Below are 15,403 nucleotides of genomic sequence, written 5' to 3'. Positions count from 1 at the left end.
TTTAGTGGCGTGGTGAGAGCAGGACGCCTCAGCGGCGCGGTGAGAGCAGAACGCCTCAGCGGCGCACGGAGAGCAGGACGCCTCAGCGGCGCACGGAGAGCAGGACGCCTCAGCGGCGCACGGAGAGCAGGACGCCTCAGCGGCCCACGGAGAGCAGGACGCCTCAGCGGCGCACGGAGAGCAGGACGCCTCAGCGGCGCACGGAGAGCAGGACGCCTCAGCGGCGCACGGAGAGCAGGACGCCTCAGCGGCGCACGGAGAGCAGGACGCCTCAGCGGCGCACGGAGAGCAGGACGCCTCAGCGGCGCACGGAGAGCAGGACGCCTCAGCGGCGCACGGAGAGCAGGACGCCTCAGCGGCGCACGGAGAGCAGGACGCCTCAGGGGCGCAGGGAGAGCAGGGCGCCTCAGCGGCGCAGGGAGAGCAGGGCGCCTCAGCGGCGCAGGGAGAGCAGGGCGCCTCAGCGGCGCAGGCAGGGCTTTGGGGAAACTTCTCCAGTCCAGCAGTATCCACCGGCACTGGGACCACCGGAATACGATCTGCTGGCATTGGGACCACCGGAACATGATCTGCCGGAACTGGGACCACCGGAACATGATCCACCGGCACAGGGACCACCGGAACACGATCCACCGGCACAGGGACCACCGGAACACGATCCGCCGGAACTGAGACCACCGGCACACGATCCACCGGAACTGGGACCACCGGAACTGCCTCCGGGGCTTCGGATAAAGCCCTGTGCTCCTTCCACGCATGCAGGACTGCCACCACAAAGCATCCCATCACAGCCCTCCAGGCCGTTTCCGGACTCGGGACCACCGGAACGGAGTCCACCGGCACAGGGACCACCGGAACACGATCCACCGGAACACGATCCACCGGCACAGGGACCCCCGGAACACGATCCACCGGCACAGGGACCACCGGAACACGATCCACCGGCACAGGGACCACCGGAGCACGATCCACCGGCACAGGGACCACCGGAGCACGATCCACCGGCACAGGGACTACCGGAGCACGATCCACCGGCACAGGGACTACCGGAGCACGATCCACCGGCAAAGGGACCATCGGAGCACGATCCACCGGCACAGGGACCACCGGAGCACAATCCACCTGAACTGGGACCACTGGAACAGGCACGGAGGGAGCCTTCCTTCTCCTCCTCCGTTTCAAGACCACCAGAACTGGGTCCATCGGCATTGGGACCACCGGAACACGATCCACCGGCACCGGGACCACCGGCACAGGGTCCACCGGAAGTGGATCCATAGGTACCACCGGACTCCGGAGAGGGGCCCTCCTCCGCTGTCCAATGAAATAATCCACAGTCACCTCGAATGTTGCCCCCTCCAGTGCCCTCATTACAGTCCAATCGAATGGTTTGTCGAGGGCATAATTGAAGAGCTCCTTAAGAGTTTCATCTCTGTATCCCAGTCCCTCTGCAGCCCTCTTAAACTCCTGTGCAAATTCCCTCAGATCAGTTCCTTGTTGCCGCATAGCTCTAAGGGAGCTAAACTGGACTATACGGTCCCAGAGGGGACAGGAGATAGCAGAGGGAGGGGATTGCGGTGACCTCTTTCTCCGCTGAGTCCTCATATTGGTTGGATCCTTCTGTCACGTCACAGACACAAGGGAAAATGGTGCGAGGACTCAAGTGCAGAAAATGATTAAATATTTATTTATAACAAATAAAACATAAATGCAAAACAAAAACCCACGAGGGGGAAAACGTAACTAGAAAACACATAAACTGAAACTGAACACATACCACAAGGAAGTCACAGGGGAACGGAAGACGTAGACAGTACACAAGGATCCAACACAGACTGACAAACACAAGGAGCTTATAAAGGGAAGAAATCAAGAGGGAACAGGTGGGAGAAATCAACACTAATCAGATAACAAGGGAGAGGGATCAGACAATGACAGGAGCACATGCAAGACATGACAAAACCCACATGTGCACACAAGACAGGACAGGCATGTGACATTACCCCCTCCTTAAGGAGCGGCTACCAGACGCTCCACTAGGGACGGGCGGGACAGACCAGGGCGGGACGGGAGGGACAGACCAGGGCGGGACGGGAGGGACAGACCAGGGCGGGACGGGAGGGACGGGAGGGACAGACCAGGGGGGCACGGGAGGGACAGACCAGGGGGGCACGGGAGGGACAGACCAGGGGGGCACGGGAGGGACAGACCAGGGCGGCACGGGAGGGACAGACCAGGGCGGCACGGGAGGGACAGACCAGGGCGGCACGGGAGGGACAGACCAGGGCGGCACGGGAGGGACAGACCAGGGCGGGACAGGGGAAACAAACAAGGAAGGAACAGACAAGGGAGGGGTCAACAAGGGAAACATGGGGAAAACAAAAAGTTCAGGAGGCCATGGTGGCACACAAAGTTCGAATGACCAGGGCGGCCCGCCGAAGTCGGGAGGCCCACCGAGTTCAGGTGGCCGGGGCGGCCCGCAGAGTTCAGGCGGCCAGGGCGGCATGGGTAGAGCAGGGCGCCAGGGAGGCGCGGTGAGAGCAGGACTCCTGGGTGGTGCGGTCAGTGCAGGGAGCGCCAGGGAGGTGCGGTGAGAGCAGGACGCCTCAGCGGCGCGGTGAGAGCAGGACGCCTCAGCGGCGCGGTGAGAGCAGGACGCCTCAGAGTCGCACGGAGAGCAGGACGCCTCAGAGTCGCACGGAGAGCAGGACGCCTCAGCGGCGCACGGAGAGCAGGACGCCTCAGCGGCGCACGGAGAGCAGGACGCCTCAGCGGCGCACGGAGAGCAGGACGCCTCAGCGGCGCACGGAGAGCAGGACGCCTCAGCGGCGCACGGAGAGCAGGACGCCTCAGCGGCGCACGGAGAGCAGGACGCCTCAGCGGCGCACGGAGAGCAGGACGCCTCAGCGGCGCACGGAGAGCAGGACTGCTCAGGGGCGCAGGGAGAGCAGGACTGCTCAGGGGCGCAGGGAGAGCAGGACTGCTCAGGGGCGCAGGGAGAGCTGGGCGCCTCAGCGGCGCAGGGAGAGCAGGGCGCCTCAGCGGCGCAGGCAGGGCGTTGGGGAAACTTCTCCAGTCCAGCAGTATCCACCGGCACTGGGACCACCGGAATACGATCTGCTGGCATTGGGACCACCGGAACATGATCTGCCGGAACTGGGACCACCGGAACACGATCCACCGGCACAGGGACCACCGGAACACGATCCACCGGAACTGAGACCACCGGCACACGATCCACCGGAACTGGGACCACCGGAACTGCCTCCGGGGCTTCGGATAAAGCCCTGTGCTCCTTCCACGCATGCAGGACTGCCACCACAAAGCATCCCATCACAGCCCTCCAGGCCGTTTCCGGACTCGGGACCACCGGAACGGAGTCCACCGGCACAGGGACCACCGGAACACGATCCACCGGCACAGGGACCACCGGAACACGATCCACCGGCACAGGGACCACCGGAACACGATCCACCGGCACAGGGACCACCGGAACACGATCCACCGGCACAGGGACCACCGGAACACGATCCACCGGCACAGGGACCACCGGAACACGATCCACCGGCACAGGGACCACCGGAGCACGATCCACCGGCACAGGGACCACCGGAACATGATCCACCGGCACAGGGACCACCGGCGCACGATCCACCGGAACTGGGACCACCGGAGTGGTGGATGACACCCTGTGCTTTTCCCAAGCATGCAGGACTGCCACCACAAACCCTCCCATTACGGCCCTCCAGGCCATGTCTGGACTCGGGATTCCCGGACTCGGGACCCCCGGAACTGGCACCGAGGGAGAACTTCTCTGCTGAGTCCTCATAGTAGGGTTGGATCCTTCTGTCACGTACACACAAAGGAAATGGTGCGAGGACTCAAGTGCAGAAAAGGATATATATTTATAACAAATAAAACATAAATGCAAAACAAAAACCCACGAGGGGGAAAACGTAACTAGAAAACACATAAACTGAAACTGAACACATACCACAAGGAAGTCACAGGGGAACGGAAGACGTAGACAGTACACAAGGATCCAACACAGACTGACAAACACAAGGAGCTTATAAAGGGAAGAAATCAAGAGGGAACAGGTGGGAGAAATCAACACTAATCAGATAACAAGGGAGAGGGATCAGACAATGACAGGAGCACATGCAAGACATGACAAAACCCACATGTGCACACAAGACAGGACAGGCATGTGACACACATTTAAAACTTCTTTACACTTAAAACTACTTGACACTTTAAACTTTTTGACACTTATAATGACTTCACACTTAAAACTACTTCACATTTAAAACTTATTTACACTTAAAACTACTTGACACTTAAAACTACTTCACATTTAAAACTTCTTTACACTTTAAACTACTTGACACTTAAAACAACTTTACACTTAAAATGACTTTACACTTAAAACTACTTCACACTTAAAACTACTTTACACTTAAAACTACTTCACATTTAAAACTTATTTACACTTAAAACTACTTGACACTTTAAACTTTTTGACACTTATAATGACTTCACACTTAAAACTACTTCACATTTAAAACTTATTTACACTTAAAACTACTTGACACTTATAACTAATTTACACTTAAAACGACTTTACACTTAAAGCCACTTCACACTTATAACAACTTTAAACTTAAAACTGCTTCAAACTTAAAACTACTTCACACTTAAAACTGCTTCACGCTTAAAACTTCTTTACACTTAAAACTGCTTCACAATTAAAACTGCTTTACATTTAAAACTACTTTACACTTAAAACTACTTTACACTTTAAACTACTCCACACTTAAAACTACTTTACACTTAAAACTAATTTACACTTAAAACTACTTTACACTTAAAACTGCTTCACAATTAAAACTGCTTTACATTTAAAACTACTTTACACTTTAAACTACTTTACACTTTAAACTACTCCACACTTAAAACTACTTTACAATTAAAACTAATTTACACTTAAAACTACTTTACACTTAAAACTGCTTCAAACTTAAAACTACTTCAAACTTAAAACCACTTTACACTTAAAACTGCTTCACACTTAAAACTACTTCAAACTTAAAACCACTTTACACTTAAAACTGCTTCACACTTAAAACTACTTCAAACTTAAAACCACTTTACACTTAAAACTACTTTACACTTAAAACTGCTTCACAATTAAAACTGCTTTACATTTAAAACTACTTTACACTTTAAACTACTTTACACTTTAAACTACTCCACACTTAAAACTACTTTACACTTAAAACTAATTTACACTTAAAACTACTTTACACTTAAAACTGCTTCAAACTTAAAACTACTTCAAACTTAAAACCACTTTACACTTAAAACTGCTTCACACTTAAAACTACTTCAAACTTAAAACCACTTTACACTTAAAACTGCTTCACACTTAAAACTACTTTACACTTTAAACTACTCCACACTTAAAACTACTTTACACTTAAAACTAATTTACACTTAAAACTACTTTACACTTAAAACTGCTTCACAATTAAAACTGCTTTACATTTAAAACTACTTTACACTTTAAACTACTTTACACTTTAAACTACTCCACACTTAAAACTACTTTACACTTAAAACTAATTTACACTTAAAACTACTTTACACTTAAAACTGCTTCAAACTTAAAACTACTTCAAACTTAAAACCACTTTACACTTAAAACTGCTTCACACTTAAAACTACTTCAAACTTAAAACCACTTTACACTTAAAACTGCTTCACACTTAAAACTACTTCAAACTTAAAACCACTTTACACTTAAAACTACTTCACACATAAAACTGCTTTACACTTAAAACTGCTTCAAACTTAAAACTACTTCACACTTAAAACTACTTCACATTTAAAACTTATTTACACTTAAAACTACTTGACACTTTAAACTTTTTGACACTTATAACGACTTCACACTTAAAACTACTTCACATTTAAAACTTATTTACACTTAAAATTACTTGACACTTTAAACTACTTGACACTTATAACTACTTCACACTTACAAGTACTTCACATTTAAAACTTATTTACACTTAAAATTACTTGACACTTTAAACTACTTGACACTTATAACTACTTCACACTTAAAAGTACTTCACATTTAAAACTTATTTACACTTAAAACGACTTTACACTTAAAGCCACTTCACACTTATAACCACTTTAAACTTAAAACTGCTTCAAACTTAAAACTACTTCACACTTAAAACTGCTTCACACTTAAAACTTATTTACACTTAAAACTGCTTCACAATTAAAACTGCTTTACATTTAAAACTACTTTACACTTAAAACTACTTTACACTTTAAACTACTCCACACTTAAAACTACTTTACACTTAAAACTAATTTACACTTAAAACTACTTTACACTTAAAACTGCTTCAAACTTAAAACCACTTTACACTTAAAACTGCTTCACACTTAAAACTGCTTCAAACTTAAAACTGCTTCACACTTAAAACCACTTTACACTTAAAACTGCTTTACATTAAAAATTACTTTATACTATATACTACTTGACACTTAAAACTACTTTACACTTAAAACTAATTTACACTTAAAACTACTTTACACTTAAAACTGCTTCAAACTTAAAACCACTTTACACTTAAATCTGCTTCAAACTTAAAACTACTTCACACTTAAAACTGCTTCAAACTTAAAACAACTTTTTTAAAATTACTTTACGCTTATAACTGCATCAAACTTAAAACTACTTAATACTAAAAACTACTTTACACTAAAAACTACTTTACATTTAAAACTACTTAATACTAAAAACTACTTTACACTTAAAACTACTTTACACTTAAATCTGCTTCAAACTTAAAACTACTTACACTTAAAACTACTTCACACTTAAAACTGCTTCACACTTTGAACTGTTGTTTGTCAAGACAAACTTTTTCGAAATGTTCTCTTCAACGAACCTCATGATGGGTGAGCTGTTTCCCTTCCCTCCTCTTGGAGTCAAAGCGCCCGTAGATCAGGCTGTATTTGCGTATCTCTTCCTCTTTGCTCTTGTCATGAGGTTCCAGGTTGAAAATGTGTCCTACCGTCTTGGCCATTTTCTTATTGAGTCTCAAAAGTGTCTTTACCTCAGTCGAATCGGCTTGCGGCATGGTTCTTAGAAGCCGATCGACGCTTTCCTCCACGGCTTTAATGGTCTCTGGGTCCAGCTGACCTCCAGGCCATGGAGAGGCTACAGAAGAGGAGGAGGAGGAGGAGGAAGAAGTAGGTGTCGGAGGACCCAAAAGACGAGAGTGACAAGCGAAAGGCAATGGGGGAATGGACTGGTCTTCATCTAGCTCAGCAGCTCCATAGATTTCAGGGCTGAGCCAGTGAGGGTCCATGGGGGACAGTTTTTCTCTGTACAGATGGTCTGGAGGTACAGGAGAGGCCTGTGAGCAGGGGCTCTTTGGACTGTTATCTCTGAGAGGTGTAAGGCAAGATCCAACCTCCTCTCTTTCACATGGAGAGCCTGGCTGACCATTGCTTAAAGATTTTCTTGCACCGATAACCGTTGAGCCAGCAGAACTGGAGCTGTCGATCCTGAGGAGAGGGACTCCACAAGGAGCCACACTGGTGGTCAGGGGTTGGTTGAACAGTGTTGGGTTTGCTGCCCAATCACGCAGGGCTTTCTGCAAGCGCCGCACATGCAGGGGTTTTGTGGCCATGCCAACTAGTGCCATGATCTCCAGAAATTCCTCTTCGCCAGCCTCACATAGCTGTTGGACATCATCGCCTCCCTGCTGGATGAAGGTGTCGTAGTACATCAGCAGGTTGGCCCTTTGTAAAACTCGGTAGAGCTGCAACTCGCCCAGCGTCCGTGGTAGTGACATGGCTGCAACCACAAAGCATGTCATTAGCAGTGTTGGGGAAAGTAATGCAATTACAATATTGTGGTACATTCTTAAAGGGTAACTAAACCCTAAACCAACTTTTTTTTAGTTAAAGAGATGATTCCATTTTTTTTTTCTAGGCTTGGTTATGTTTATGGTGCGCAGTATAACATGTCTTATACTTCTTCTTTTTTTAAACGCCATATTTTTCTTATATATGACCTTTATTCCACACCGCTGTCTCCTCTGTCCTTTGAATGGCTTGTTTGCTTCCTGCTTCTATGAAGCCCCTCCCTCTGAAAAACGCAATGGTCTTAGATTGGTTAGTTGGCCAAATGAACTTTCCTGTATTTTTATTGGCTGAAGTGCCAAGCACAGGTTAAGGCCACGCCACTTCTTATTACGGGCAGAAGTCACATCTGCAGAGACTAGCGAGGGTTTATGATGTCACCAACCCAGGAAGAAGCTCGTTGCAGTCCAAGCCGGCCATTTTTGTAGGCAATAAACTGCTGTAACTTTAAAAGACTCAAGGCGTTTCTCAATGTCAAGGAAGGATCCTCGGAAGCAAGAATTCCAAGGATGCCACGTCATCGACATCCGACGAAGGACTGTTCCAATGTTGAGGATCCTCGGAATTTCAACCAAGGACTGAGTCCTTCGTTTGAAAAATATGTCATATACAGGAAAGGATGCATATGAGTAGCCTTCGCGCTCTTCGCGTTCTCAAATCACCCACAATCCTATGCGCGCAGCTTTGCTATCTTCAGACGTTCCCGGAGTCGGAGCATGAACGGGGCAAATATGCTTGTATCGGGGTTTGTAGATGGGAAGGAAGGAGGCGGGAACCGGCGAACGTTCAACAACTTTATAATAAATAATAAACAAAACGAAAGTAACACGGGAAGCCCCTCACGGGCGACTGCCCGCACACACATAATAAAACATAAACAAACCTTAACATAAACTCCAGGCCTAGTCCTCTCTCGTCTTTCATGCTCCTCCAATTATACTCCCGTCACTCCGCCGTGAGCCGAGACCGGTGTAGCGATCAGCTGCCGCTCATTATCACTCCACCGGCCCGCTCTCACGGCCCCTCACCTCGCTGCTGGCCGCAATGCTTTTATTTACGTTACCAAACATTTATTATAACCGTAGTAAATATAAGTAAAGTTTAACGCTTAAATGCCGGTACAAATTGCTACTGTATTGATATAAAAAAAAATACACATAACATTATTGATGGCCAACGGACCTTTTCACTGACGTAATGACGCAATGACGTGCACTTGCTAGCCTGTTCCATTTACGTGTTCTCCGAATGCTAAAGAGGAGCCTCGCCCAGCCTCTGAAGGAAGTGACTTGGAAGGATCAGTCCTTCAAAGGAAGCATCCTTGACATTGAGAAACACCTAATATCTCCGTTTGCATTGAACTTTCAGCGCTGTAACTTTGCAGATACTGTTTATGCTCAAGCAGCGACATTACACACTAACTAAAGTTAAAAAAGTCAAACCGCATGCATCCACCCTTTTAATGATCTGCAAGATTGGGGCTTTATTAGTGCTCTTTATTGATTCGGGTAAATGTTTTGACATTTGGGTATTAAGTGTTTAAATTCTGTAATATATTGTGTAAAAACGTCTTAGTGCTGCCCTCTTAAGGTTGAACGAAGGTTGAATTTTCCTTTTAGACGTTGTAGGACATTGTGACCTATGATGGTGCTTCCAACAGCTCACGAACCACGCCCCTGACACGAGTTTACCACGCCTTAAGAAATGTTTTAGAAACATGAATGAAACTCACTTGCTTTAAACATTCTAATGAAGAAAATATGGCTAAATAATGCAGTTGTAAGTACATGTTAAGCTTTTCTTGTGATATTTTTCTTTAGTGTAGGGGAAAGTTACTTTGAAAAGTAATGCATCACAATATTGCGTTACGTTCTTAAAAAGTAACTAATTGAGTTGCTTAGTTACTTTTTTTAAGTAATATGGTACGATACTTTTGCATTACTTTTTCTCACCTTTGTTTTTATAACATAAGTTATAAGTTCTATTCTTGTGCAAATGTAAAGACCTCTTCACATCAAAATTGAAATAATAACCCTCCGGCCGAGGTTAAAATGCTAATTCACGATTGTACAGTCGAGGGCGCAGCTCAAACAAACTTTTCAGCTGTGCTGCAATTCTGGATAATGGAAAATAGGACACAGGAGAAAAAAGTTTAACATTTACTGAATCATCGAAATTCATCGGATTTTCGTAAAATAATACAGTGTCATGAACTGGCTTTAAAAAAAAATGTATAGTGTTGTCTGAGGTCAACTAATGACGTTTGTATGTTTTTTACATTTAAAAACATCATAACTAATAAGTAATAAGCTATTTTCTACACTGGTTTTGAGGCTCTCTCCTGAACGCTGGGTTTTGATGGGCGTGTCCCTGGAGACTTGAAAGTAAACGCCAACGGCTACGATTGGATAAGATTTACATATTTAATGAGCTTCAGCTCCTGTCAGTTCACGAGGGAGGGATTGTTTTGAAAGTGGCAACCGGAATGATTCTCTCGACCACAGGGCTCGTAAACGTCTTTATCAAACAAACACAATGATTTATTTCTCATCCACCCGCGATTGATTGAAATATTATTTCTGTATTACATGGCACGCACGATCTGTGGATATAAATGCGAACACACACACACACACACATGCGCGCGCGCCCAGATCAAGAAAATATTATTTCTGCCGACAGGCGTACGTTTTGGTAGCCAGTCTGGAAAACACACAGCCCCGGGACTGCTATTACATATAAAAAAAGACGTTTTACTCACATAAGTTTGTTGCACCATTCCTGTCGGATCCAGTATAGAAGGCACAACATTGTGTCTGCAAATCCAGCACTTGAGACTTGTTTACAAACGATTCCGCCGTGAAATGAAGCGAACACACAAACGGTCTTCCCCACGTGAGCTGGAACTTCATTAAAAATAAATGAAGTATCACACATTCCTAATATTAGGATCCGAAAGGAAGCTTATGCAGCGACTGTTCTTCCACGATATCTTGCTATAATCTTCAGCTTGTTTATTGCTGCTGGCTAGCGTGATCCCATGAGTCGGTGGACGGGGCTACTGAACTACACATGCTTATTCTTCTGTAGAGGCGTTTTTCGCCATTAGATGACGTCAGGATGAAGCACACGATCGTTTTCTGGGCCTGGTGTCTATAAAAGCTTTTCTTTGACTAACAAGGATGTTTTCAGCTCTAAAACTTGCAGTGTAATCTTATATTACCATACTTTTATATAGCTATCAAAAGCTCAAGGGAAAGTTGAAAAGTTTTCTCAATTCATCACCCCTTTAAAATTTTGATTTGACTTTTCACCAAACTCCATCATATACCAGCGAGTCGCATGATGGGCCCCATTCTTTTTTTTTTTTAAAGCTTGATGCTGGTCGCTATTCAATGACATTAGGCCTATTTATTTATTTTTTATTCTCCTTTTTTTGGTCCAAAAAACAATATTATCTGCCTGCAATACCGCACTTTTAGGACTTTCAGGACTGCATTTCTAGACCTAGTTTCTTTTGTGACAGCACCATCGCCAGCTGTACTCCAACAGAGGAGACCTGATTCAAACTTTTCCCACCTTATTTTTAACAAAACAGCAGCCAAGGCCATTTTAAATTAGTTAAAACATTTCAACAGGGTTACCAATGGGTTTAGGGCTTGGGGTTCGTTAGGACAATATATAAATGAAACAACTAAAATCATAGGGTCCTAGAAATGCGGTCCTGAAAATGCAGCCTCCGGGTTTGCAGAGAGATGCTACTCCCCAAAAAAAGATAGAACTTAAGCGTGATTAAATGTAGGTGAACTATCCCTTTAAGAGTGTAATATGCAGTAATGGTTGTTCTCATTTCTTTTACTTTTTAAAATCTCTCTCCCCTACAAAATCATAGCTGGAGACAGATTCGGTTTGCGAAAGCTTCATTCGCTATTTCATCCTTCTCTCAACTACAATGATGTATTCAGTCATCTAACAAATAGGCATTTCAGACATGTAAGACTAAGAGATCGACTTATCTAATTATTGCCCCCCAAAAAAGGGAATTAAAGCCATTTTAGCCTTAAGCTACATTTTCCCCTAGCAAAAACATTTATTGTTTACAGTTCTCATCGCTTAAAATTCTTAAAATGCACAAATAATGGGCTAGTTTGTGTAAGGCATTCATATCCAGCAATAGTGTTGCTGAGTTTTGTTGTTAAATACAGCCTCCTAGCTAACAGAGAACGTTCTCAAAACATTGACTAACGTTCTCTGAAAGTTCTCTTCAAGTTATCAAGAAACGTTCAGGCAGTAACGTTATTAGAACGTTGTACCAACGTTATATGCTATTGATTAACGTTCTAAAAATGTTAGCTTTAAAACGTCATTCTTACATTGTTAGTGGAACGTTTTAAAAATGTTACAACATTTAAAAAGTATTAGTCATTACAAATTAGTCATAACTTCAGATACATCATTTGCATATCCAGTGACAACTAATGACACTTTAAGCTATTTTTCGTAAAAATATATTTTTTTATAATTAAAAAAAAAAAAATCCCAGATTGTAAACTATTCATGTATTCAATATAAATGTCAATTTTTTAAAAAGAAAGAATAAGATGTCAATAAACGGGAAAAAAGCACAAAGGTTTATTAATAGTATAATTAATTGTGCAATATTTAAAGTTGATAAGACTAGGAAAATAAACTTACACGTCTAGTTTTGTTTTTTTCATATTTTGTATTTTAAGTTTTTCAAGTTAAATTTGATCAAGTTTAGTCGCAGTAATGGTTCCTGTTTGCCATGTGCTTCCCTTGCCCCTCATGTTATGAGTATCTGTTAATGTTTGTAATAAACCCTCGGATATAACTCCCCTTCAGTGGACTACATTACACAGACATGATGCATGGGTCTTTTTTTTTTTTTTAATTGTACATCTTTATAGATCTTTTTTATTATTATTCACTTAATGTTTTAATTTCAAAATCTGAAAGATCTTAATTTGTTTTTGTTTTAGGTTCTTCTGTTTAAGGTGCTTTCATAAAATGATTGTCATATCATATACAAAAATATTGACAATGTTTATATAAGAAGAAAATTAAATGTTCTGATAATGTTTATAATAACGTTAATATAACCAAGCAAGAATGTTAGTATAACGTTTATAACAAGATAATTGAACGTTCTAATAACGTTTTAAATAACGTTTTTATAACCTAACAAGAACGTTATAACGTTTATATAACAAGATAATTGAACGTTCTAATAACGTTTTAAATAATTTTCTTATAACCTAACAAGAACGTTAATACAACGTTTAAAAAACTGGACGCTTTTAACTTAATGGGACGTTATGGAAACGTTCTTATAACATAAAATTGTTAGCTGGGCTACACTCGTTTTCCTGTGATGATTTATAATAAAGATAGTAAAACGCTTAAAAATAAAGGTTCCGGGGTTTGACAGTCATCAACCATTTTTGTCTTATTATGAAGAACATTTACAAAATCTAAAAAATAAAAAATAAAAACTCACCACCATAAAGTATCTTTTGTGCAGTGAAAAGGTTGAATGTTAAAAGTTGAATCACAATAAGGAACCTTTGTTTTTAAGCGTGCATTGCAGACTCGTGAGTAGTAGCCTAGTGTGTAGCCTTATCTTATCCTACTCACCTCGAGAGGCTTCTCGACAGATTCCAGGACAAGATCCAGCAGAAACTTCAGCTTCAGTCACCGAAACGACGGAATATTTTAGATTTGCGCTGCTATTAACTCAGTTCAAAGTCTATTAAACTTTCCGTTCTATTTTTATATACTTTACGCGTAAACGCGTAATTTATATTTATTTTCTGTGCTTGTTAGACCTTATTCTGCAGATGTGAGATTGGAATGAAATGTTCTTGAAACTCTTGTGTTGTCTCGGCTATGCTCTGCTGTGCTGTGCTGGCAGGAGCGGTGGGTTAATGACGCTCCTTTCGCTGCCTGAGTGGGCGCGAGAAACGCGTGGGCGGACTGCGGCACGCCATCTGACCGAATAAGAGCCTTCCTCTCCGGTCTGAGCTCAGGGGGGAGCGCGCTTCCTCTCCGACTGTCACAGCTGGGGGAATTCTGTCCGTTTCACTGTTTAAACTCATGTCTGTATAAAAGGTTTAGGAAAGGAACCTTATACACAGCATTACAGAGCCCAATCATAATAAGCAGCTGATTTAACACACGAGCAAATATGAAAGCAGCCCGTCGTCGGCTGTGGATGAGTAGCGGAGATCACCGTGTCTGTGGGCGGTGAGCACTGCTCTGTGACGCGGCTTGAGCAGCGGGATTCCCCGGCATCTCACGTCAGTCTGATCTGCACACGTTGACTGGGTTTTAAAAAAAGATTGACTTATTGTTTTTTATCATTCATCATTTATATTTTATACTTTACAAATGCTTTTAACTTTACATTTTTAATATAACGTTATAGAATTGCCTATATAACGATAGAATATGCCTACTTTAGCTAGGGGTTCAAATTACTCACAGTTCGGTTTTATCGTGGTTTTAGGGTGACTGTTCACTATGTGCTGTGTTCAGGGTAGTTAGGACATTTGTCAAATAAAAATAAACAAAATGAGAACAAATAATCAAACTACAAGCAACAGCACAAATACATAAAATAGCAAAGATGCATATCAAATAAACAGTGCTTTTTCAGGCACAGATTTTGAATAAAGTAATCAAATATAAAATAACACTGCACATTATAATCTTCACTGTATAAATAAAATAAAGATGAATCATTATTGAAGTTCCAAAAGCTATTCATTCAAGAGCAGTGAGTGATTTCTGTGTCTTTTGTTGTTTGATTAACATTAAAAACACAGACAGCAGGAAAAACCGCTTCTGTCCCTTTAAGACATAATGCACATGACTTTTTGTTACAATATTTAAAATTTTGACAGCAATATAAACAAACTAACAATGTATTCAAGAAGTTTGTTAACTAACTTTGTTATAATTTAACTTAATAGTTAACTTTAACAAAATAAAAAATACATTCTGCCAATTTTACAATAAAAATAAGCAAATGAGTCAACAACTCTCTCATTTTTACAAAAATAGCATAAATCATCAATAGCAAAGTATCTTGAAATAAATTATTTAAAGGTGCAGTGTGTAGATTTTAGCGGCATCTAGTGGTGAGGTTGTGAATTGTAACCGTCCACCGCTCACCCCTCCCTTTGGGAGCACAAAGAGAAGCTACGGTGGCCGACACAGGACTTTGGCCCTGTCCCAAATGACACACTTCATGTGCACTTTCGGTCTTGTGGACTTACAATGGCCGCTGCGTGAGCGTGTCCGTTAAGTCCACAAGACCCCAGAGTGTCCCATTTGTCATTTTAGGTCTCAGAAGCTTGCTCGCGAGTGCCCCATTAGCGGCCGTTATGCGCCCTCAATGCGCACTTCTGCCGAGCCCACACTGGTG

At 43.2% G+C, this 15,403-nt stretch overlaps 1 protein-coding gene across 2 annotated transcripts in view; it reads right to left on the bottom strand.

Annotated features, from left to right (window-relative positions):
• nab2 (NGFI-A binding protein 2 (EGR1 binding protein 2)) overlaps positions 1-14,203 on the bottom strand; it is a 41,189-nt gene extending 26,986 nt beyond the window's left edge. For both annotated transcript variants that reach the window (XM_067431937.1, XM_067431936.1), the window contains exons 1-2: positions 13,612-14,203; positions 6,975-7,888 (exon numbers count right to left, since the gene is read on the bottom strand). In XM_067431937.1, the coding sequence (XP_067288038.1) occupies positions 6,975-7,886 (912 nt within the window). In that variant the 5' untranslated portion in view covers positions 7,887-7,888; positions 13,612-14,203. The remainder of the gene's footprint in view (positions 1-6,974; positions 7,889-13,611) is intronic.
• Between the last annotated feature and the right edge of the window lie 1,200 nt (positions 14,204-15,403).

Source organism: Pseudorasbora parva, chromosome 22 (genome assembly GCF_024679245.1).
Source record: "Pseudorasbora parva isolate DD20220531a chromosome 22, ASM2467924v1, whole genome shotgun sequence".
NCBI lineage: Eukaryota > Metazoa > Chordata > Actinopteri > Cypriniformes > Gobionidae > Pseudorasbora > Pseudorasbora parva.
Note: the sequence above shows the minus strand (reverse complement) of the source record. Positions and strands in the feature narration are given on the sequence as shown.